The 26,701-nt window shown below is 36.3% G+C and overlaps 1 protein-coding gene across 1 annotated transcript in view; it reads right to left on the reverse strand.

The window, feature by feature from the left end:
* Positions 1-1,570: 1,570 nt before the first annotated feature.
* HDX (highly divergent homeobox) overlaps positions 1,571-26,701 on the reverse strand; it is a 154,763-nt gene continuing 129,632 nt past the window's right edge. The window contains exons 8-9 of the mRNA XM_030306310.1: positions 6,317-6,439; positions 1,571-1,754 (exon numbers count right to left, since the gene is read on the reverse strand). Coding sequence (XP_030162170.1) covers positions 1,629-1,754; positions 6,317-6,439 — 249 coding nt within the window. The 3' untranslated portion in view covers positions 1,571-1,628. The remainder of the gene's footprint in view (positions 1,755-6,316; positions 6,440-26,701) is intronic.

The following is a 26,701-nucleotide window of genomic DNA, read 5'->3' on the forward strand; positions in this document are numbered from 1 at the left end:
GAGCATTTCAAGGTCAAAGACAGTCATGACTTCTTTTCTGTATTCATAAATTTGTATTTGTGAATTCCAAGATCAAAATTTGTTTTACTTACAAATTACAAAAATATATGACACAGAAACGTGATGACCAAAGCAGCCATGTAGCTACTTCATTAATCTTTTAGAAATAGACAGTAATTTAACCATGCAACACAAATCCACACAGCCAACTCACAAATACATGATGCTGTGTGGCTCAGGGAGAAACTGGTATTTTCCTTTCTATGTGTCTTGGTAATGCCTTCTGGTACCCCAGAAGGAATGGTCTGCAAATAATCATCTACAGTGTGTAGCAATCTGGTACAACTGTGTAGTATGTCCATTTAAGAGTTTATTCATAGAATGGTATCCAGAAGGAACACATGGATGACCAAGTCAGTTAAGCGTCCAACTCTTGATTTTGGTTCAGGTCATGATCTCAACAATTGTGAAATCAAGTTCCTTGTCTGGGCTTTGTGGCGGGCCTGGAGCCTTCTTAGGATTCTCTTTCTCTCTGTCTGCCACTCACTCCCTTCAAAAGAATAGTATCCAGGAAATTAGAACTGTGATTCACAACCATAGTGTGTATAACTTTTTTGGATATTATCCTTGGCTGATGGCTCTGTAGAAGCTTCACATGAGAATGAGGTAAATTTTGTGGCAAAGCTGAGTGACCAGATTAAAAAAGAAATCTCAGTGCCTTACCTTAACTTCCTGTTTCATAAAATGTAACTGAAAAAATATTATAAAGATAGTGATAAATGTGTAATATTTGTGCAACATTTCAACTAACTCAGTTACACAAATTTATTAGTGGAATGTGAATCTTATCAATACTTGCCATTTGCAACAGTGAAGAATTCCCATTAAGACTAATTTTTTACAACATTTTGTTTCTGTACACTTAATAATTTATTCGACTTAATGTTGGTGAATTACTTTTCCATAGTGCTTTCCCCCTTCTCCCCAAATGTTTTGGTTAGGAAATGGAGGAATGCCATAAATTTACAATTATATACCAGTAATCACTTCAATTTTCAATCATTAACTGAAGTCAAATTCTCATAGGAGTTGGAAAATAAATCCCAGGACTCATCCAGGTAAAATCATTTTTAAAGTTTTTGTTTTTTCTTTCAAATTTGAGTCCACTTTCCTGAGTAAAAGTGTATGTGGATATAGGAAAAGGTGAGAGAAGAAAGATGTAATGGCTACAAAACAAAACTAACCAAGCGTTAGTAACTTGATAAGCAATGTTGAAATACCTTTATTTTTGAGTCTCTGGTCAAAACTATTACTAAAACTAAGATTCTTCTAAAAACCAAACAAATATTTCAGAAATTAGGCATTATGCATTTCATAGCTAAATTCCTAAAATTTAAATACAATTTTCACCAGAGTTTTACCAATTTGGAAAAAAATTCTCAAACACTGCTCTTAAATTTCACATACAGTTTTTACACTGTAGCCATTATATCTTGTCCATTCTTCACAGGGCATGTCAGTTTCAACAATATGTTTTTCCAACTGAAGAATTTTGAGGCAACAGAATGTAGTTATCTTGAAATGCACACCTCTTAGCCAAAATGCTGTGTCATATATGCCCCCTCAAATTACAAACTGTCTGAGGCATTTTTCTCTGATAAAGAAGACACACTGAATGAGGTATCATCAGGCTCCGGCGAGGCATGGTTGAAATCCATCTCTTCTAATTCAGGAGGTAAATCTGACAGCAGTGCCTGAGTCAGAAAAATCAATTTTTAAAAATTAGTATGAGGACAAGTTTCCCTCCCCCCCCCCCAATTTTATGTTAATAGTTTTGGTTCTCTCTTGTTGATTTACCTTCATGAACTTAAAGAATGGAGCATTTCTCTTCAGGACCTTATACAATACTTTATGTAAAAGAAAAACTTCATACAATATATTAAGAAAGTAACAAAATACTAGATCCTGAGAATGTAAATTATGTAGAGTGAAACCCTAGGCAAAAGGGAAATCAGGAGGGAAATGAGCAACTATTCTGAACCAAATTCTCTGAAATATTTGAGATAAGTGATTTTCATACTAGTTTTTTTTAAATATGAAATGTATTGTCAAATTGGTTTCCATACAACACCCAGTGTTCATCCCAACAGGTGCCCTCCTCAATGCCCATCACCCACCCTCCCCTCCCTCCAACCCCCCAACAACCCTCAGTTTATTCTCAGTTTTTAAGAGTCTCTTATGGTTTGCCTCCCTCCCTCTCTTTTTTTCCTTCCCCTCCCCCATGGTCTTCTGTTAAGTTTCTCAGGATCCACATGAGTTAAAACATATGGTATCTGTCTTTCTCTGTATGACTTATTTCACTTAGCATAACACTCTCCAGTTCCATCCACGTTGCTACAAAAGACCATATTTCATTCTTTCTCATTGCCAAGTAGTATACTAGTCTTAAATGCCCACTGATCAGTGCTAAAGGGCTTTAAAATTATATTCCTTATTAAAATATTCCTGCCCAATTATGTTGTCCTTTAGAGAAAAACTCATTTCACAAGAGTATTTTGTACTTCAGTGGGAGAAAGAACTTATCAATTAGGAATAAAGCTCAGTTTTTCTACTTACTTTTTTACATTTATTTTGAGAGAGAGACAGAGAGAATGAGCAGGGGAGGGGCAGAGAGAAAGGAAAAGAGAGAATCCCAAGCAGACTCTGTAGTTTCAGTGTGGAGCCTGGCTTGAACTCAAGAACCATGAGATCATGATCTGAGCCAAAACCAAGAGTTGGGTGCTTAACTCACTGATCCAACCAGGCACCCCTCAGTTATTTTACTTTAGACTAAACATTAACAACTCGAAAATTCCAAGTATTTTTTTTTTCTTTTCTTAGGCTATGCCCATAGATGGTCAAGCATTCACTAGGGCACAGCTGAGCAATTCACAGCTATGAAATTATGTATCTAAAGGTCTGCTCATTTCTCTATAAGTAATTAGGATAAGCCAAGAGCCATGAACTAAGCTTTGTCATGGTATAATTGTTTCATCTGGAGTTACAGAACATGCATCCATACTAGAGAAATAAATGATTAATAAAGATTTATGTGGTTGATAGTGTTAATGCCCACTTGATCATAAAAAAACTGTGAACTAAATGATTGATTTTAAGCTCCCAATACTAAAAATAATGTAGCATATATGGGCAATTTGAGATAGAATTACTTGTAGTGTGGGATTTGGATGCAGTAGTAAACAAAGACCAGGGAAATGGGAACATATGCAAATTTGCGACTACTGAATTAAGGAATAGAAAGGGAATGTTGGAGAAGTTATTAAATCCACTGTTGAAATAAGACATATTCTATTCTCTTTATTAAAATTAGTGACATCTATACATTTTGTCTAATAGCAGAGAGACAAGATTAAAAACTTCCTCCTTTTGTCAATCTGCATGAGATTTTCTATACTATCTGATAGAAAAGTTATTTATTTTATACTATTAAATAGCTCATGAACTTCTTGCTGAAATTTGGAGTATTTACAAAGCAGTCGTCTAATGGTACTATACACTTTCTAAGGTATTAGATTTTAGTAAAAGGACACAGAGACATTGTCTTCTAGAATAGATATTTATCACTATCCCAGTCAAGGTGAAACAAAGCCTTTGTTAACATTAGCTGATCATAGTTTATTAGAAATGCATCACTGGATTTAATTCACTTTGCAACTGTGAAGAAGCCATGTTAAAAAGGGCAAAGTGCTCAAACTAACATTCATTGAACATGTGCTTAGAATATTAAAAAGTTAAGTGAATGAGCAGACTTAATGACATTCTAAATTCTGGTGGGGAGACCTTCAAATCAAAAGAGATTTTTTTTTTGTGATTGCATTCATGTAGCTGAGTATACATAAAGCAGCATAGGACACTTCTAAAGCATGAAGTCCACTTCAAAATTCTTTTTAATATCTTATCGGATTGCAACATTGGCACACTGAACAAATCTATGGATTATGACAATTGCTAGAATTGCCTTTTTTATAGATCCTAAAGTAAATACAATTAAGTTTTTTTACTCTAGGTCCTTCATCTGTCTGTCCTCAGAATCTGACCTAGTGCCACTATTCCCAAAAGATTAAGTTAATTCCCAAATATAGTATCTGTTTTTATAACACGTATTCTAAGCCCTAGGGGTATGAATGCCAATTTTCATAACATTAATAATGCATATTTTCCTTGCAAAGTGGAGAAATTGGAAGTTCAAGGGAAGAAATTGACCTGGTTGGGATCACACAGTTAATCATCATGGGAAGAAAGACTAACTCATGTAGTATAGTGCTGGCAACATTATTTTTAATTAAAAATGGCTATTAATTAACAAACCATTTGGGTAATCTAGTATTTCAATCAGACAGTGTCGTATATTTTTAGAACCCAGTTCCACTGGGGAAACATATTCTATGGACCACTTATCTTAGCCTACCAAAACCAAAACTAATGAAAAAAAAACAGATTTTAAAAAATGAGAAACCAATGACACAATGGTTTTCTTTTGTTAAGTAGAATATACATTAATTTCTTCCATAAGTAAACCTCTAAGTATCTCAAAACATAAAGATTAGTAACTTAAAAGATCACCATAATAACTTTCATAAACTACTATTGGTGTCTTCTATATTATGAGATTGATTATACCTGATCTCAACTATACAAATTTGTAGTTTCTATTTTGGGTGCTGATTATATATGATATAACTTCCAGTACAGGTTTTGTGTGACTTTCTCCTTTTTGATGGCCAATGTTTTGTCATAGTTTTTTTCATTAGTCTTTTATCAGAGGAAAAGTATAAGAGAAGGAGAAAAGTAAAATACACAATATTTACTTTTCTTATTCGTGAGTATTCTTGGGGAAAGAACCAAGACAAGGATGAGGTTATAATTAGAAAACAAAATGCATTCTGTGCACCATTCCGAGATATCAAGACACCTAGAAGCTAGTTAGCTGGCCTTGTAACTCTGAATTCAAAACCATGCCATAACTTTTGGGATGAGGACCACACTCCAAATTATTTCTCTGATTGAACCTATTTTTTTACAGTTATTTAAAATTTACAGTACTCTTGGGACCATGATTAAGACTGCCACCTTATTCATTTAAAATCCATAGTTTATATTCCTAAAAAACAAACACACTTTTAATATGCCATAGAATATGATAACTCACATAAAACAATATAAAACAATAACATGCTTAAATAAAGATGGTAAAGGTAACCGAAGACTGCTGTCTTGGAATGTCTGTGTGTGTGAGGCATGGGGAGAGCAAAATGTACATATTGGCTTGAATTTCATGAATAAATTCTTCTCTTTAAAAAGAAAAACAGTGGGATGTTAAGACTCTATTATTTTTCCCTGGAGATATCTGAGATGAACTACACATGTCAGTCTTGCTTGTATATAAGGGATGAATTTGTACACTACTATTGAGATTACTTACTAAATAAAAGCCTACAAGACTGCTTCCAAATCAATGGTTACTTGTGTGACACACTATTCACTGAATGTCTCTGACAAGAAATCAACACCATAGCATACAACTCAGAAGCAAATTTGGTATCATTTAGTATTGAATAAAACATTTAATAACATTCCATAATTTTTAGCAACCTTAATACATTTTATACAAATTTACCATGAAAAATAATGGGACAGAAAGTGTAATTTAGGAGGAATTTGTAAATAAAAATCCATAGTGACAAACAAAAGACATTACATTTCACCTTTGGGGTAAAGGAATCAAACATTCTAGTTAAACTGGGAAAAGTAAATGATGCATTGTGGTCACAAAGAATTTCACAAAGTAATTTCATATTTTTTAGTGATAAGCAACGTATCATGAAATAAAAGATATTCAAACATTTGTGAAATCTAGTGAGGTCTGGAGGGTAACTGAAATCCAGAAGAGAGGCAAATACCCTACCTCTTTTATTCAAGAAAGTTTCCAAAATATGTGCCTCTCCAGTTAGGGTGGCCTGGTCTCTACAAACACTCTGAGAGTTTCTTTAAAACATATTTTTAAAAATTATTTCCCCCTACTTAAATCTAGCCTTAGATTAACAATTATTTTGATTTCTTACTAAAGTATCACACACATATATGAATATCTATACTTAAAAATATTGTGCTAAATAATAAAAAATATTATAAAGTAACAAATCCTTTCTTGATGCCAAGCAGAAATGAAGTAGAAAAAAAATATTAAGAACTCAAGTGTGACATGTCATTTTTCAACATGATACGTTACAGCTTACTATTCTCTTCTGGCACCTACCTGCTGTTGTTCCTTATCATCAGCTTTCATAGCTAGTATCAAGCTTCTAACAAATGTCTGAAGTTTAAAGTATTTTTGCTTTTGAATCTCTAGCTCATTTTCAATGAATCTGACTTCTTCATTCTGAGCAAGAAAACATAAGATAATATCATTACCTTATTAAAACCTAGGATTATATATGTTTGATGCACAGTAAAATTCCAAAAAGCAATCAAATTAGAAGGACAGTAAAGAAAATAACATTTTAGTATAAAGAATATAAAGCACAGAAGGAAATTATCATGTTACTCAAAGACTAACTTTTAAACAAATCAACAAAAGAAAACAATTTGCAAGGTCAAAAATGCAATAAAAAATTCCAGTAGAAGAAATCTCAAGAAACAATTTCCTTTTGGAAAGAATACTCCTGTATTAAACCTAATTAGCATTTTTGTTAGGATTAAGAACAGGCAAAGTCTAATTACCCCAACTAAAGAGCAATAGCAGATGCAGTAATACTGAATGTGCCATTCACAAAGCCAAATATTGAGAACTAAAAAGACTATTTTGTACCAAGGGGGGAATAAAATTATTACAGTCTTAAGTAGTTTGCTGAGCTCCCTGACTTTATATAGGAGTCTGTTATTCAGATAATATCTCCAATGTACCACTGTGTACCACTGATTTGACACACAGTCCCTCTTTACTATTTTGTTAGTTTCCTAAGAAAAGAACAATAGACTAGGATTTGAGAGGATTTTAGTGCCAGTTCTACTGATCACTGTGTAAACTTGAGCAGACCAATTAAACTCTCTGTGATTCTATTTGCTCATCAGTGAAATGTATATAATACTAGTAATCTTTGGCAATTCTAGGTTTGAGGGTTGTAAAGCTCAAATAAACTAATGGTCACAAAAGTGTTCTGAATAGATTTATAATTAAAACTACAATAATCAAGAAGTTATGTTATTGCCAAAAGGATGGACATATCTATCAAGAGAAAACAGTGTAGAAACACACACACACACACACACACACACACATATTTTGTTAAAAGGTGCTAAGGTAATTCAATGAACAAAGAAAGTTCAGTCTTCCAACACATACAACAAATAGTGTTTGAACAATTGTAAATCCATATAAAAAAAGATTATCAATTCTTACTGCACATCATATACAAAATTTAACAAGAAATGCACAAACCCTAAAACTATAAAACTAGAGGAAAACAGGAGAAAATTTTTGTGTCCTTGGTTTAGGCTGTTTCTCAACGGCACAAAAAGACTTCATCAAAATTAAAGCAAGCAAACAAAAACTCTTTGCTCTTCATTTTTTAAAAATGTTTATTCATTTTTGAGATAGAGAAAAAGAGAGCAAGCATGGGAGGGACAGAGAGAGGGAGACACAGAGTCTGAAGCAGGCTGTCAGCACAGAGCCCTACATGGGGCTCGAACACACGGACCGCAAAATCATGAACCAAGCTGAAGTTTGACGCTTACCAACTGAGCCACCCGGGTGCTTCACCTTTGCTCTTCAAAAGACATTGTTAAGAAAATTAAAATATGTGCTACATATTGGGAAAAATAGTTGTAAATCACATACCTGATAAAAGACTTGTATTCAGAATACATCAAGAATGCTTACAATACAATTATAGGACCATCAACAGAATAAACAGCAGGAAAGATATTTGAACACACACCTCATCAAAATGTGAATGACCACTAAACATGAAAAATGCTTGATATAATTTGTCATTAAGGGAATCAAATTAAAACTGCAATGCATACTACAATATCTAAAGTTAACCACCTCACACTGGTCAGAGTGGCTAAAACGAACAAATCAGGAAACTACAGATGCTGGTGAGGATGTGGAGAAACGGGAACCCTCTTGCACTTTTGGGGGTAATGCAAACTGGTGCAGCCACTTTGGAAAACAGTGTGGAGGTTCCTCAAAAAATTAAAAATAGAGCTACCCTATGACCCAGCAATAGCACTACTAGGAATTTACCCAAGCGATACAGGAGTGCTGATGCATAGGGGCACATGTACCCCAATGTTTATAGCAGCGCTTTCAACAGCAAATTATGGAAAGAACCTAAATGTCAATCAACTGATGGATAAAGAAGATGTGGTTTATATATTCAATGGAATACTACTTGGCAATGAGAAAGAATGAAATTATTCCATTTGCAGCAATGTGGATGGGACTGGAAGGTATTATGCTGAGTGAAATAAGTCAGTCAGATAAGGACAGATATCATATATTTTCACTCATATGTGGATCTTGAGAAACTGAAGAGAAGACCATGGGGGAAAGGAAGGGGGAAAAATAGCTACAAACAGAGAGGGAGGGAGGCAAACCACAAGAGACTATTAAATACAGAGAACAAACTAAGGATGGATGGGGGAGCAGGGGAGAGGGAAAATGGGTGATGTGCATTGAGGAGGACACTTGTTGAGATGAGCACTGGGTGTTGTATGTAAACCAATTTGACAATAAATTATATTCATAAAAAATAAAGTTAAAAAGACTGACAATAGCTAGTGCTCGTGAGAATGTGGAACAATATGTCTCATACATTGTTGGTGGGTTTATAAAACAATACAGACATTTTGGAAAATATTTTGAGAGTTTCTTATAAAATTACACATTATCTTTCTTTCTTACCGTCTGATGTAGCAATTTACTCTTAAGTATTAACCCAAGGTAAATGAATACATGTGTCCACAAGAAGATGAATAGTCATAGCGGCTTTATTCATAATAGCCCAAAACTAATAACAACACAAGTGTTCATCAGCAGATAAATAAACATATTGTGGTTGTGGTTACACAACTGCATCCACTTGTCAAAACTCATCTAACTGTGTAAATAGGTGAACTTTATTGTATAGAAATTATATATCAAAAACTTTATTAAAAGTATTAGCTATTCCTCTTGCCAAAAAAAAATAAGTTATGAGTGTTTTCTGTAGCTGGAGAACTGGTCTCAAAGAGCACAGCAGGACCATTAACAGTATATGTTCAAAAAGCTGCATAAAAGACATTAAAATTAGTTAATTCTATGGTCATTCTTTTGTTTCAATTGAGAAGATACAGTTATATTAATCGCATTCAAAACTATGAGCTGCATCATTTATTTTATCAGCAGAGTTTAGAACTTACTGTACCTAATAAAACTACCTCCCTTTCAGACAATTTAATATCAAATGCATCATCTGCAAATGATTATTGAAGCTAAAGTCCTTATTCAAAGGCACCCTACAGCAATCTAAGTTACAAGTAAGCATTCTAATAAAATTCAATAGGCATCTTCTATATTATATTTGACTAATTCTAAACTTATTTTTTTAGTATTTATTCAAGATCAGTAGTATTACTAAAGTGCTGACCAAGAAGTCTTCATATATAGGAAATGTAGTGTCTCCTTTGTTTTTTAAATTATTTTTAATTTACCTTTAAATTTAAATTTACTTATTTAAATTCAAGTTAATTACCACACAGTATAGTATTGGTTTCAGGAGTAGAACCCAGTGATTCATCACTTACGTATAAACCCCAGTGCTCTGATGAATGGATAAAGAAATTGTGGTATATATACACAATGGAGTACTATGTGGCAATGAGAAAAAATGAAATATGGCCCTTTGTAGCAACGTGGATGGAACTGGAGAGTGTAATGCTAAGTGAAATAAGCCATACAGAGAAAGACAGATACCATATGGTTTCACTCTTATGTGGATCCTGAGAAACTTAACAGGAACCCATGGGGGAGGGGAAGGAAAAAAAAAAAGAGGTTAGAGTGGGAGAGAGCCAAAGCATAAGAGACTGTTAAAAACTGAGAACAAACTGAGGGTTGATGGGGGGTGGGAGGGAGGGGAGGGTGGGTGATGGGTATTGAGGAGGGCACCTTTTGGGATGAGCACTGGGTGTTGTATGGAAACCAATTTGTCAATAAATTTCATAAAAAAAAAATAAATAAACCCCAGTGCTCATTCCAAGTGCCCTCCTTAATGCCCACCACTCATTTAACCCAATCCCCCACTCACCTCCACTCTAACAACCCCCAGTTTGTTCTCTGTATTTCAAAGTCTCTTATGGTTTCCATCCCTCTCTGCTTTTATGTTATTTTTCCTTCCATTCCACTATCTTCATCTGTTGTATTCCTTAAATTCCGCATATGAGTGAAATCATGATAATTGTCTTTCTCTGCCTGACCTATTTCGCTTAGCATAATACACTCTAGTTCCATTCGAGTTGTTGCAAATGGCAAGATTTCATTCTTTTTGATCACCGAGTATATATATATATATATATATATATATATATATATATATATATATATAGTGTCCTTTGAATAAATACCCAGTAGTGCAATTGCTGGGTCGTAGGGTAGTTCTATTTTTAATTTTTTGAAGAGCCTCCATACAGTTTTCTAGAGTACCAATTTGCATTCCCAATAGCAATGCAAAAATGTTCCCCTTTCTCCACATCCTCATCAACATCTGTCATTTCCTGAGTTGTTAATTTCAGCCATTCTGACAGGTGTGAGGTGGCATCTCATTGTGGTTTGATTTGTATTTCCCTGATGATGAGTGATGTTGAGAATTTTTTTCATGTGTCTGTTAGCCATCTGGATGCTTGCTTTAGAAAAGTGCCTATTCATGTCTTCTGCCCATTTATTCACTGGATGATTGGTTTTGGGGATGTTGAGTTTGATAAATTCTTTATAGATTTTGGCTACAAACCCTTTATCCAATAAATCATTTGCAAATATTTTCTCCCATTCCATCGGTTGCCTTTTAGTTTTGTTGATTGTTTCCTTTGCTGTACAGAAGGTTTTTTATCTTGATGAGGTCCCAATAGTTCATTTTTGCTTTTGTTTACCTTTCCTCCAGAGACACGTTTAGTAGGAATCTGCTGAGGTCGAGTTCAAAGAGAGTGTTGCCTCCTTTCTCCTCTAGGATTTTGATGGTTTTCTGTCTCACATTTAGTTCTTCCATCTATTTTTAATTTATTTTTGCATATGGTGTAAGAAAGTGGTCCAGTTTCATTCCTCTGCATGTCACTGTCCAGTTTTCCTGGCACAATTTGCTGAAGATACTGTCTTTTTTTCCATTGGATACTCTTTCCTGCTTTGTCAAAGATTAGTTAGCCATACAATTGTGGGTCCATTTCTGGGCTCTCTATTTTGTCCATTGATCTATACGTCTGTTTTTGTGCCAGTACCATACTGTCTTGATGATTATAGCTTTGTAATGCAGCTTGAAGTCTGGAATTGTGATGCCTTCAGCTTTGGTTTCCTTTTTCCACATTACTTTGGCTATTCTGGATCTTTTGTGGTTACATACAAATTTTAGGATTGTTTGTTCTAGCTCTGTGAAGAATGTTGGTATTATTTTAAAAGGGATTGCAAATGAGACATTGGATCAGATGTACTTGACAGATATATTTAGAACTCTGCATCCCAAAGCAACAGAATATACTTTCTTCTCGAGTGCACATGGAACATTCTCCAAGATAGATCATATACTGGGTCACAAAACAGCCCTTCATAAGTTTACAAGAATTGAAATTATACCATGCATACTTTCAGACCACAATGCTATGAAGCTTGAAATCAACCACAGGAAAAAGTCTGGAAAACCTCCAAAAGCATGGAGGTTAAAGAACACCCTACTAACGAATGAGTGGGTCAACCAGGCAATTAGAGAAGAAATCAAAAAATATATGGAAACAAACGAAAATGAAAATACAACAATCCAAACGCTTTGGGACGCAGCGAAGGCAGTCCTGAGAGGAAAATACATTGCAATCCAGGCCTATCTCAAGAAACAAGAAAAATCCCAAATACAAAATCTAACAGCACACCTAAAGGAAATAGAAGCAGAACAGCAAAGGCAGCCTAAACCCAGCAGAAGAAGAGAAAGAATAAAGATCAGAGCAGAAATAAACAATATAGAATCTAAAAAAACTGTAGAACAGATCAACGAAACCAAGAGTTGGTTTTTTGAAAAAATAAACAAAATTGACAAACCTCTAGCCAGGCTTCTCAAAAAGAAAAGGGAGATGACCCAAATAGATAAAATCATGAATGAAAATGGAATTATTACAACCAATCCCTCAGAGATACAAACAATTATCAGGGAATACTATGGAAAATTATATGCCAACAAATTGGACAACCTGGAAGAAATGGACAAATTCCTGAACACCCACACTCTTCCAAAACTCAATCAGGAGGAAAGAGAAAGCTTGAACAGACCCATAACCAGCGAAGAAATTGAATCGGTTATCAAAAATCTCCCAACAAATAAGAGTCCAGGACCAGATGGCTTCCCAGGGGAGTTCTACCAGACGTTTAAAGCAGAGATAATACCTATCCTTCTCAAGCTATTCCAAGAAATAGAAAGGGAAGGAAAACTTCCAGACTCCTTCTATGAAGCCAGTATTACTTTGATTCCTAAACCAGACAGAGACCCAGTAAAAAAAGAGAACTACGGCCAATATCCCTGATGAATATGGATGCAAAAATTCTCAATAAGATACTAGCAAATCGAATTCAACAGCATATAAAAAGAATGATTCACCATGATCAAGTGGGATTCATTCCTGGGATGCAGGGCTGGTTCAACATTCGCAAATCAATCAACGTGATACATCACATTAACAAAAAAAAAGAGAAGAACCATATGATCCTGTCAATTGATGCAGAAAAGGCCTTTGACAAAATCCAGCACCCTTTCTTAATAAAAACCCTTGAGAAAGTCGGGATAGAAGGAACATACTTAAAGATCGTAAAAGCCATTTATGAAAAGCCCACAGCTAACATCATCCTCAACGGGGAAAAACTGAGAGCTTTTTCCCTGAGATCAGGAACACGACAGGGATGCCCACTCTCACCGCTGTTGTTTAACATAGTGCTGAAAGTTCTAGCATCAGCAATCAGACAACAAAAGGAAATCAAAGGCATCAAAATTGGCAAAGATGAAGTCAAGCTTTCGCTTTTTGCAGATGACATGATATTATACATGGAAAATCCGATAGACTCCACCAAAAGTCTGCTAGAACTGATTCATGAATTCAGCATAGTTGCAGGATACAAAATCAATGTACAGAAATCAGTTGCATTCTTATACACTAACAATGAAGCAACAGAAAGACAAATAAAGAAACTGATCCCATTCACAATTGCACCAAGAAGCATAAAATACCTAGGAATAAATCTAACCAAAGATGTAAAGGATCTGTATGCTGAAAACTATAGAAAGCTTATGAAGGTAATTGAAGAAGATTTAAAGAAATGGAAAGACATTCCCTGCTCATGGATTGGAAAAATAAATATTGTCAAAATGTCAATACTACCCAAAGCTATCTACACATTCAATGCAATCCCAATCAAAATTGCACCAGCATTCTTCTCAAAACTAGAACAAGCAATCCTAAAATTCATATGGAATCACAAAAGGCCCCGAATAGCCAAAGGAATTTTGAAGAAGAAGACCAAAGCAGGAGGCATCACAATCCCAGACTTTAGCCTCTAGTACAAAGCTGTCATCATCGAGACAGCATGGTATTGGCACAAAAACAGACACACAGACCAATGGAATAGAATAGAAACCCCAGAACTAGACACACAAACGTATGGCCAACTCATCTTTGACAAAGCAGGAAAGAACATCCAATGGAAAAAAGACAGCCTCTTTAACAAATGGTGCTGGGAGAACTGGACAGCAACATGCAGAAGGTTGAAACTAGATCACTTTCTCACATCATTTACAAAAATAAACTCAAAATGGATAAAGGACCTAAATGTGAGACAGGAAACCATCAAAACCTTAGAGGAGAAAGCAGGAAAAGACCTCTCTGACCTTAGCCGTAGCAATCTCTTACTCGACACATCCCCAAAGGCAAGCGAATTAAAAGCAAAAGTGAATTACTGGGACCTTATGAAGATAAAAAGCTTCTGCGCAGCAAAGGAAACAACCAACAAAACTAAAAGGCAACCAACGGAATGGGAAAAGATATTTGCAAATGACATATCGGAGAAAGGGCTAGTATCTAAAATCTATAAAGAGCTCACCAAACTCCACACCCGAAGAACAAATAACCCAGTGAAGAAATGGGCAGAAAACATGAATAGACACTTCTCTAAAGAAGACATCCAGATGGCCAACAGGCACATGAAAAGATGTTCAGCGTCGCTCCTTATCAGGGAAATACAAATCAAAACCACACTCAGATATCACCTCACGCCAGTCAGAGTGGCCGAAATGAACCAATCAGGAGACTATAGATGCTGGAGAGGATGTGGAGAAACGGGAACCCTCTTGCACTGTTGGTGGGAATGCAAATTGGTGCAGCCACTCTGGAAAGCAGTGTGGAGGTTCCTCAGAAAATTAAAAATAGACCTACCCTATGACCCAGCAATAGCACTGCTAGGAATTTACCCAAGGGATACAGGAGTACTGATGCATAGGGGCACTTGTACCCCAATGTTCACAGCAGCACTCTCAACAGTAGCCAAATTATGGAAAGAGCCTAAATGTCCATCAACTGATGAATGGATAAAGAAATTGTGGTTTATATACACAATGGAATACTACGTAGCAATGAGAAAAAATGAAATATGGCCTTTTGTAGCAACGTGGATGGAACTGGAGAGTGTAATGCTAAGTGAAATAAGCCATACAGAGAAAGACAGATACCATATGTTTTCACTCTTATGTGGATCCTGAGAAACTTAGCAGAAACCCATGGGGGAGGGGAAGGAAAAAAAAGAGGTTAGAGTGGGAGAGAGCCAAAGCATAAGAGACTGTTAAAAACTGAGAACAAACTGAGGGTTGATGGGGGGTGGGAGGGAGGGGAGGGTGGGTGATGGGTATTGAGGAGGGCACCTTTTGGGATGAGCACTGGGTGTTGTATGGAAACCAATTTGTCAATAAATTTCATATATATATAAAAAAAACACTAAATTTTAAAACAAAGATTGTAATAAGAGACGAAAAAGGGCATTATATCACAATTAAGGAGTCTATCCACCAGGAAGATTTAACAATTGTAAATATTTATGTCCCCATCTTGGTGATTCCAAATATATAAATCAATTAATGACAAATATAAAGAAATCCATAGATAATAATACCATAATAATAGGAGACTTTGATACCACACTATAACAATGGCCAGATTATTTAAGCAGAAAATAAAAAAAAAGAAACAATATCTTTGAATGAAACAAGATGGACTTAACAGATACATTCAGATCATTCATCCTAAAGCAGCAGAATACACATTCTTCTTGAGTGCACGTGGAATATTCTCCAGAATAGATCACATACTGAGTCACAAATCAGCCCTAAACAGGTGTAGTGTCTCCTTTGAATGCATAGTCCTAATGAGCTGCATTCACAGTCCATTAAAAAACATTTTTAAAACATTAATTTACATTTGCAGAAATCAGAAGTCATCTTTGGTATGCAGATCTCTAATTTCTCATGCAAATATTTCTTCTACTCAGTATTTATACAATTTTTGAAAAACAAAAACAGCTTTAAGATAATTTCATTTTACAAATATTTTCTTCTTGGAGCTGCTTTTGGCAGGCCTATGAAACACTTTTTTGATTACACACAGGAATGTATGTGTACTTTAGAGAATTTCCTAAGTACATAGAGTGTTTGTGAGATAAACTAGTAAGAAACTATCAGTCACCGAATTGCACAAAAGAAGATCTACCTCAATTTTCTTGTTAACATCTTCCCTACATTTCCAGTAAACTTTGTCCATTCTTCTCCAAGAGGAGTATAGGGAGCACTCAAGCCTTCATGTACACTGGAGATCTGATATCTCAGCAGGCTATCAATGGCTGCCAAAATTGAGGTATTATTTTATGATATATCTACTCATGATTCAGGGACTGAGCTCACCAAGTTGTCTCTTAAGTATTTTAGATTAGTCAGAGCTTCTAGCGATGCGGGTTTCTAGCAATATGTATCAATCAAAAAACTCACTATGTACAAACTGAGTATTGCATAGTAATAATTATCAAATGCACATTAAGAAACCATTCTTTCATTTTGTTATACTGAATCTTAAGAATAATGAAAGACTGTTTATTCCAGTGTCGGAAAAAATTATAATGATCCAGCTTCTAATATTAATTGATTGTATATAAATGAGCACTTGCACACCACTATTAAAATTTTTTCCAAGGATAAGTAAACTAACTTATTCACTCAGGAACTATATAATGGATACCTATGTGCTGGAAACTAGGTAACACATAGATGAATAAGATACATCTCTCCTTTCAAGAGCCTTATGATGAATATAATTAAGAAAGCAACGAAGTGATTTTGATTCCAAAACAAAGAACAATAGTATGGGTATGCAAAAAGAGAACAAAAATGTTCTCTGAAAAAAGATTGAATTTCAAAACTGATGAGCTGTTTTAAATTGACATCCTGAAGTCAGCAATGAGAACTGCTAAATGAGGTTTTATTTACCTTTACTTTATATTTCATGTCATTTTCTGGTAGAAAATAGTTTTCAATTTGACTAATCTACAAATCAATAAGGAAAAGACTTTAACACATTAGAAAACCAGGCACTACTTGGCAATGAGAAAGAATGAAATATGGCCTTTTGTAGCAACGTGGATGGAACTGGAGAGCGTTATGTTAAGAGAAAGACAGATACCATATGTTTTCACTCTTATGTGGATCCTGAGAAATTTAACAGAAGTCAATGGGGGAGGGGAAAGGAAAAAAGAGAGGGAGGGAGGCAAACCATAAGAGACTCTTAAAAACTGAGAATAAACTGAGGGTTGACGGGGGGGTGGGAGGGAGGAGAGGGTGGGTGATGGGTGTTGAGGAGGGCACCTGTCGGGATGAGCACTGGGTGTTGTATGGAAACCAATTTGACAATAAATTTCATATTAAAAAAAAGAAAATCAGGCAAAATATGTGAAGAGTTACTTTACAAAGAGATTATACAAAAGGTCAATATTATAATACAATGTTTAGTTTTATTAATTACAGGTAAATGAAAAGTTAAAACCACAATACAATAATATTTCACATAAACCAGAGGGGCTAAAATGCAAAATTCAGACAGTGCAAAGTATTAATGAGAGTAGTGGAATTCCCATTCACTGATGCTGGAAGCATAAAATTTGGATAATATTCACACATATACATATATGTTAGATAATATTACTTTATTCTACAAAATTATTATTGAAGTAAAATTGACATACAATAGTGTATTAGTTTCAGGTATGCAAAATATTGATTTGAAAATTCTATATATTTCTCAATGCTCATGACAATGAGTGTGGTCTCAGTCTGTCACATACAATGTTATTACATTATTGAATATATTCCCTATGCTGTACTTTTCTACACTGAAAATTGTTTTATTTATTTATTTATTTATTTATTTATTTATTTATAAAAATAAATTCCTCCCTCTCTAACCTTTTTTTTTTTCTTCCACTCCCCCATGGTCTTCTGTTAAGTTTCTCAGGATCCACATAAAAGTGAAAACATATGGTATCTGTCTTTCTCTGTATGACTTATTTCACTTAGCAGAACACTCTCCAGTTCCATCCACATTGCTACAAAAGGCCGTATTTCATTCTTTCTCATTGCCACATAGTTATTCAATTCTGTATATAACCCCCAATTTCTTTATCCATTCATCAGTTGATGGACATTTAGGCTCTTTCCATAATTTAGCTATTGTTGAAAGTGCTACTATAAACATTGGGGTACATGTGCCCCTATGCATCAGCACTCCTGTATCTTTTGGGTAAATTCATAGCAATGCTATTGCTGGGTCATAGGGGAGATCTATTTTTAATTTTTTGAGGAATCTCCACACTGTTTTACAGAGCAGCTGCACAGTTTGCATTCCCCCCAAAAGTGCAAGAGGGTTCCCGTTTCTCCACATCCTCACATCCTCATCCATAGTCTCCTGATTTGTTCATTTTACCCACTCTGACTGGCGTGAGGTGGTATTGAGTGTGGTTTTCATTTGTATTTCCCTGAGGAGTGGCAACGTTGAGCATCTTTTCATGTGCCTGTTGGCCATCCGGATGTCTTCTCTAGAGAAGTGTCTATTCATGTTTTCTGCTCTTTCTTCACTGGATTATTTGTTGTTCGGGTGTGGAGTTTGGTGAGCACTTTATAGATTTTGGATAGTAGCCCTTTGTCAGATATGTCATTTGAAAATATCTTTTCCCATTCCGTTGGTTGCCTTTTAGTTTTGTTGATTGTTTCCTTTGCAGTGCAGAAGCTTTATAACTTCATGAGGTCCCAATATTTCACTTTTGTTTTTAATTCCCTTGCCTTTTGGGATGTGTCAAGTAAGAAATTGCTGTGGCTGAGGTCACAGAGGTTCTTTCCTGCTTTCCCCTCTAGGGTTTCGATGGTTTCTTGTCTCACATTTAGGTCCTTCATCCATTTTGAGTTTGTTTTTGTGAATGGTGTAAGAAAGTGGTCTAGTTTCATCCTTCTGCATGTTGCTGTCCAGTTTTCCCAGCACCATTTTTTAAAGAGACTGTCTTTTTTCTATTGGATATTCTTTCCTGCTTTGTCAAAGATTAGTTGGCCATACTTTTGTGGGTCTAGTTCTGGGGTTTCTATTCTATTCCATTGGTCTATGCGTCTGTTTTTGTACCAATACCATGCTGTCTTGATGATTACAGCTTTGTGGTAGAGGCTAACGTCTGGGATTGTGATGCCTCCTGATTTAGTCTTCTCCTTCAATATTACTTTGACTATTTGGGGTCTTTTTTGGTTCCATACAAATTTTAGGATTGCTTGTTCTAGCTTTGAGAAGAATGCTGGTGCATTTTTGATTGGTATTGCATTGAATGTGTAGATGGCTTTGGGTAGTATTGACATTTTAATAACATTTATTCTTCCAATCCATGAGCACAAAATGTTTTTCCATTTCTTTATATCCTCTTCAATTACCTTCATAAGCTTTCTATAGTTTTCAGCATACAGATCTTTGGCATCGTTCGTTAGGTTTATTCCTAGGTGTTTTATGATTCTTGGTGCAGTTGTGAATGGGATCAGTTTCTTTATTTGTCTTTCTGTTGCTTCATTATTTGTGTATAAGAATACAACTGATATGTGTACATTAATTTTGTATCCTGAAACTTTATTAAATACATATGTCAGTTCTATCAGACTTTTGGTGGAGTCTTCTGGGTTTTCCATGTTAATATCACGTCATCCGCAAACAGTGAAAGCTTGACTTCATCTTTGCCCATTTTGATGCCTTTGGTTTCCTTTTGTTGTCTGATTGCTGATGCCAGAACTTCCAACTCTGTGTTAAACAATAGCGGTGAGAGTGGACATCCCTGTCGTGTTCCTGATCTCAGGGAAAAAGCGCTCAGTTTTTCCCCATTGAGGATGATATTAGCTGTGGGCTTTTCATAAAACTTTAACTATGATCTTTAACTATGTTTCCTCTATCCCGACTTTTTCGAGGGTTTTTATTAAGAAAGGATGCTGAATTTTGTCAAATGGTTTTTCTTCATGAATTGACAGGATCATATGGTTCTTTTCTTTTGTTTTATTAATGTGATGTATCACATTGATTGATTTGCAAATGTTGAACCAGCCCTGCAGCCCAGGAATGAATCCCACTTGAGCCTGGTGAATAATTCTTTTTTATACGCTGTTTAATTCGATTTGCTAGTATCTTGTTGAGAATTTTTGCATCCATATTCATCCTTTTTTTGGATGAAAAAAAAGGCCTGTATTTCTCCTTTTTTGCTGGGCCTCTGTCTGGTTTAGGAATCAAAGTAATGCTGGCTTCATAGAAATAGTCTGGAAGTTTTGCTTCCATTTCTATTTTTTGGAACAGCTTGAGAAGGATAGGTATTATCTCTGCTTTAAATGTCTGGTAGAATTTCCCTAGGAAGACATGTGGTCCTGGACTCTTATTTCTTGGGAGAGTTTCTATAATCATTTAATTTTTTCGGTGTTTATGCATCTGTTCAAGTTTTCTATTTCATCCTGTTTGAGTTTTGGAAGTGTGTGGGTGCTTAGGAACTTGTCCATTTCTTCCAGGTTGTCCACTTTGTTGGTATATAAGTTTTCATAGTATTCCCTGATAATTGCTTGTATTTCTGAGGGATTGGTTGTAATAATTCCATTTTCATTCATAATTTTATCTATTTGGGTCATCTCCCTTTTCTTTTTGAGAAGCCTGGCTAGAGGTTTATTAATTTCATTTCTTTTTTCAAAAAAAAACACTTCTTTGTTTCATTGATCTGCTCTACAGTTTTTTTTCAAGATTCTATATTTTTTTTTAATTTTTTTTTCAACGTTTATTTATTTTTGGGGGGACAGAGAGAGACAGAGCATGAACGGGGGAGGGGCAGAGAGAGAGGGAGACACAGAATCGGAAACAGGCTCCAGGCTCTGAGCCATCAGCCCAGAGCCTGACGCGGGGCTCGAACTCACGGACAGCGAGATCGTGACCTGGCTGAAGTCGGATGCTTAACCGACTGCGCCACCCAGGCGCCCCAAGATTCTATATTGTTTATTTCTGCTCTGATCTTTATTATTTCTCTACTTCTGCTGTGTTTGGGGTGTCTTTGCCATTCTGCTTCTATTTCCTTTAGGTGTACTGTTAGATTTTGTATTTTGGATTTTTCTTGTTTCTTGAGATAGGCCTGGATTGCAATGTATTTTCCTCTCAGGACTGCCTTCGCTGCATACCAAAGTGTTTTGATTGTTGTCTTTTCATTTTCATTTGTTTCCACATATTTTTAAATTACTTCTCTAATTGCCTGGTTGACCCATTCATTCTTTAGTAGGGTGTTCTTTAACCTCTGTGATTTGGGGGGTTTTCCAGACTTTTTCCTGTGGTTGATTTCAAGCTTCATAGCATTGTGTTCTGAAAGTGTGCATGGTATGATCTCAATTCTTGTATTCTTATGAAGGGCTGTCTTTTGACCCAGTATGTGATCTATCATGGAGAATGTTCCATGTGCATTTCAGAAGAAGGTATATTCTGTTGCTTTGGGATGCAGCGTTCTAAATGTATCTATCAAGTCCATCTAATCCAATGTATCATTGAGGGCCCTTGCTTTTTTATTGATCCTGTGTCTAGATGATCTATCCATTGTTGTAAGTGGGGTATTAAAGTCCCCTGCAATTACCACCTTCTTATCAATAAGTTTGCTTATGTTTGTGATTAATTGTTTTATATATTTGGGGGCTCCTGTATTCACTGTATAGATATTTCTAATTGTTAGCTCTTCCTAATGGGTAGACCCTGTAATTATATTATAATGTCCTTCTTCATCTCTTGTTACAGCCTTTAATTTAAAGTCTAGTTTGTCTGATAAGGTCAAGTTTGTCTTATATAACTCCAGCTTCTTTGGACTTCCAGTAGCATGGTAGATAGTTCTCCATCCCCTCACTTTCAATCTGAAGGTGTCCTCAGGTCTAAAATGAGTCTCTTATAGACAGCAAATAGATGGGTCTTGGTTTTTTTTATCTATTCTGATACCCTACGTCTTTTGGTTGGCACATTTAGTCAATTTACATTCAGTGTTATACAAAGACATGGGTTTAGAGTCATTGTGATGTCTGTAGGTTTCATGCTTGTAGTGATGTCTCTGGTACTTTGTGGTCCTTGCATCATTTCACTCACAAAGTCCCCCTTAGGACCTCTTGTATTGCTGGTTTAGTGTTGATGATTTCCTTCATTTTTTGTTTGTTTAGGAAGACCTTTATTTCTCCTTCTACTCTGAATGACAGACTTGCTGGATACAGGATTCTCGGGTGCATATTTTTTTTGTTCATCACGTTGAAGATTTCCTGCCATTCCTTTCTGGCCTGCCAAGTTTCATTAGAGAGATCCATCACTAGTCTTATAGGTCTCCCTTTATATGTTAGAGTGCGTTTATCCCTAGTTGCTTTCAGAATTTTCTCTTTATCCTTGTATTTTGCCAGTTTCACTATGATATGTCGTGCAGAAGATCGATTCATGTCACGTCTGAAGGGAGTTCTCTGTGCCTCTTGGATTTCAATGCCTTTTTCATTTCCCATATCAGAGAAGTTCTCAGCTATGATTTGTTCCATACAACTTCAGCCCCTTTCTTTCTCTCTTCTCTTCTGGAATCCATATTATATGGATATTTTTGCATTTCATTGCATCACTTAGTTCTCTAATTTTCCCCTCATACCCCTGGATGTTTTTCACCTTTTTCTCAGCTTCCTCTTTTTCCATAATTTTATCTTCTAATTCATCTATTCTCTCCTCTGCCTTTTCAATCCCAGCTGTGGTCACCTGTATTTTATTTTGCACCTCATTTATAGCATTTTTAGCTCCTTCTGACTGTTTCTTAGTCCCTTGATCTCTGTAGCAATAGATTCTCTGCTGTCCTCTATACTTTTCTCAAGCCCAGCGATTAATTTTCTGACTATTATTTTAAATTCTTGTTCTGTTAAATTGCTTAGATAATTTTTGATCAATTCATTAGCTGTCGTTACACTCTGGAGTTTCTTTTGAGGAGAATTCTTCCATTTAGTCATGTTGGGTAGTCCCTGGAGTGGCGTGGAACTTCAGGGCACTTCCCTTGTGCTGAATAGAGTAACTTGTGTTGGTGGGCAGGGTTGCAGTCAGACCGGATGTCTGCCCCCAGCCTACCACTGGGGCCACAGTCAGACTGGTGTGTACCATATCATCCCCTCTCCCAGGGGCAGGACTCACCGTGGAGTGGTGTGACCCCTGTCTGGGCTACTTGCACACTGCCAGGCTTGTGGTCCTGCTTCTATGGGATCTGGCTTAGCCGGGGTGGATGCGCAAGGTACACAGCGGAGGGAGGGCAGACTTAGTTCGCTTTGAGGTCACTGACCTGCGAGAGGGGTACTGCAGCACCAGGTGGGGGGCAGGCAGACCTGTCGGAGGGATGGATCCACAGAAGCAAAGCATTGGGTGTTTGTGCTGTGCAAGCAAGTTCGGTGACAGAAACTGGTTCCCTTTGGGATTTCGGCTGGGGGATGGGAGAGAAAGATGGCGCTGGCCAGAGCCTTTGTTCCCCGACGAGCTGAACTCTGTCTTCTGGGGCTCAACACCTCTCCCTCCTGATGTTCTCTTGCCCTCCTGCTCTCTGAGCAGAGCTGTTGACTTTTAACATTCTAGATGTTAAGTCCCACTTGCTGTCAGAACTCAGGCAGTCTGGCCCCTCCGCTTTTGCAAGCCAGACTCGGGGGCTCTGCCTTGCTCAGCGGGCTGCCCCTCCACTGCCCTGGCTCCCTCCCACTAGTCTGGGTAGTGAGCACCACCTCTCTGTCTTCCTACCCTCTTCCTTGGGCCTCTCGTCTACACTTGGCTCTGGAGAGTCCATTCTGCTGGTCTTCTGGTGGTTTTCTGGGTTATTTAGGCAGATGTGGGTGGAATCTAATTGATCAGCAGGACGAGATGAGCCCAGCGTCCTCCTAAGCTGCCATCTTCTCCAGCTATCTCCCTATTTTTGTTTATTTTTGAAAGAGACATAGACAGTCCAAGTGGGAGAACGGAAGATAGAGAGGGAGAGAGAGAATCCCAAGCAGGCTCCTTGTTGCCAGCACAGACCCTGACCTGGGACTCAAACTCACCAAAGTGTGAGATCATGACCTGAGCCAAAACTAAGTGTCAGAGGCTTAACTGACTCAGCCACTCAGGTGTCCCAACTTAATTATTTGATAACTGGAAGTTTGCACCTCTTAATTCCCTTCATCTATTTTGCTCATTCCCCCATCCACCTCCCCTCTGGCAACCACCACTTTGTTCTACATATTTAAGTGTCTGTTTATTTTGTGTGTTCATTTGTTTCCTTAAATTCCATGTACAAGTGAAATCATATCATATTCACCTTTCACTGTTGAATTTATTTCACTTAGTGTGATACCCTCTGTACATCCATGTGGTCACAAGTGGCAAAAACTCATTCTTCTTCTATGGCAAAGTAACACATGCACACACACACACACACACACACACACACACACACATCTCTACTTCTTTACCCATTCATCCATCCCTGGACAGTTCTAGAGACTGTATATTTCTAGGAATTTGTTCATTTCTCTAGGCTGTCCAATTTAATGTCATATGATATTTCATAATATTTTCTTATATTTCTTTGTATTTCTATGGTGTTGGTTGTTATTTCTCTCCCTTCATTTGATGAGTCATCTCTCTTTTTTCTTGATGAGTCTAGATAGAGATTTATCAATTCTGTTTAACTTTTCAAAGAACCAGCAATGGGTATCGTTGATATTCTCTATTGTGTTTGTAGTGTCTATTTTACTTATTCCTGTGCTAACATTTATTATTTCCTTCCTTCTACTAGCTGTGGAATTTATTTTTTCTTCTTATGGTTACTTAGGTGTGAGGCTTGGTTGTCTATTTGAGATTGTTCTTGTTTCTTGAGGTAGGCCTGTATTGCTATATGAAGCTCACTCTTAGAGCTGCTTTTGTTGCATCCTAAAGATTTTGGATTGCTGTGTTTTCATTTTCATTTGTCTCCATGTATTTTTTAATTGCCTTCGATTTCTTCATTGACCCACTGGAGTTTAGTAGCTTGTTGGTTACCACGATTGTGTTTGTTTTTTTCAGTTTTTTTCCCTGTAATTGATTTCTAGTTTCATACTGTTGTGGTTAATGTTGTGCTTGATATTATTTTAAGCTTTTCATATTTATTGAGACTTGTTTTGTGGCCTAATATATGATTGGTCCTGGAGAATGTGCCATGTGCACTTGAAAAGACTGTGTGCTCTTCTGTTTTTTGATAGAATGTTCTGGAAATAACAATTAGGTCCATCTGGAGTAATATGCCATTCAAAGCCATAGTTTCCTTGTTGATTTTCTGTCTGGATGATCTATCCATTGATGTAAGTGGGGTCTTAAAGTTCCCTGCTATTGTTGCATCACTGTAAATTTCTCCCCTTATGTCTCTTAATATTTGCTTTATATATTTTGGTGCCTCTATATTGGGTGCATAAATATATACAATCATTCTATTCTCTTCTTGGACTGTCTCCTTTATCATCATGTGGTGTCCTTCTTTGGCTCTTATTACAGTTTGCTTTAAAGCCTATTTTGTCTGATATAAGTATTACTACCCAGCTTTCTTTTGGCTTCCATTGGCATGGTAAATATTCTTCTATCCCTTCACTTTCAATCTGCATGTGTCTTAGTTTTGAAGTGTCTTATAGGTAGCATATAGATGGGTCTTGCATTTTTATGCATTCAGTCACCCTGTGTTTTGATTGGAGCATTTGGTCCATTTACCTTTAAAATAGTTATTAATGGGTATGTACTTATTGCCTTTTTAAAAATTGTTTTCTGGTTGTTCTTATAGTTATTCTCTGTTCCTTTCTTTTCTTGTTTACTTCCCTTGTGTTTTGATGGCTTACTTTAGTGTTATGTTTAGTTTCTGTTCTCTTTATCGTTTTGTATATCTATAGTAATTTATTGATTTGTGGTTACCATTGCATTCATATGTTACATTTTATTTGAATAGCAGTCTACATTAAGTTGATGGTCACTTTAGTTTCAATACCTTCTAAAAGCACTACCTTGTTACTCCCGCCTCCATTTTATGTACATAATGTTATATTTTACATCTTCCTATTTTGTGTATCCCTTTTATAGCCACATTTGATTTTACTACTTTTATGTTTTAAACTCCTTACTGGCTTTATGAAGTTTATAAGTGACTAATAGACTAACTTTCACTCTATGTTTGCTTTAACCTGGAAATTATTTCCTTGCTTAATTTCCTTTCTTCAAGTCATTGCCTTTTCTTTCTGCTCAAAAAAGTCCCTTTATCATTACTTGTGAAGTTGGTTTACTGGCAATGAATTCCTTTAACATTCTTCTTTGTGGGGGGTGGTGTCTAGGAAACTCTTCCTCTTCCCTTCAATTCTGAATGATAACCTTCCTGGGTAGGGTATTCTTTGTTGTAGTTTTTTTTCCTCCCTTTTATCTCCTTGAATATATCATGCAAATCCCTTCTGGCCTGCAATGTTTCTGCTGAAAAATTACCTGATAGCCCTTTGGGGTTTCCCTTGTTTGTAACTATTTTCTTTTGCTGCTTTTAAATTCTTTCTTCAATATTACATTTTGACAGTTTAATTATTATGTGTCTTGGTGTGGACCTCCTTGGGTTCATCTTGTTAGGGGTTCTACTTACTTCTTGGACCTGGATCACTGTTTCTTTCCCCAGGTTAGAGACGTGTCCTGCTATTGTTTTTTTTTTTTCAAATAATTTTCATTTCCCTTTCTCTCTCTCTTCTCCTTCTGGGAATTCTATAATGTGAATGTTATGCTTGATGGTGTTGCATAGTTTCTTAACTTATTCTCCTTTTATTATTCTTTT

Source organism: Lynx canadensis, chromosome X (genome assembly GCF_007474595.2).
Source record: "Lynx canadensis isolate LIC74 chromosome X, mLynCan4.pri.v2, whole genome shotgun sequence".
Lineage (NCBI taxonomy): Eukaryota > Metazoa > Chordata > Mammalia > Carnivora > Felidae > Lynx > Lynx canadensis.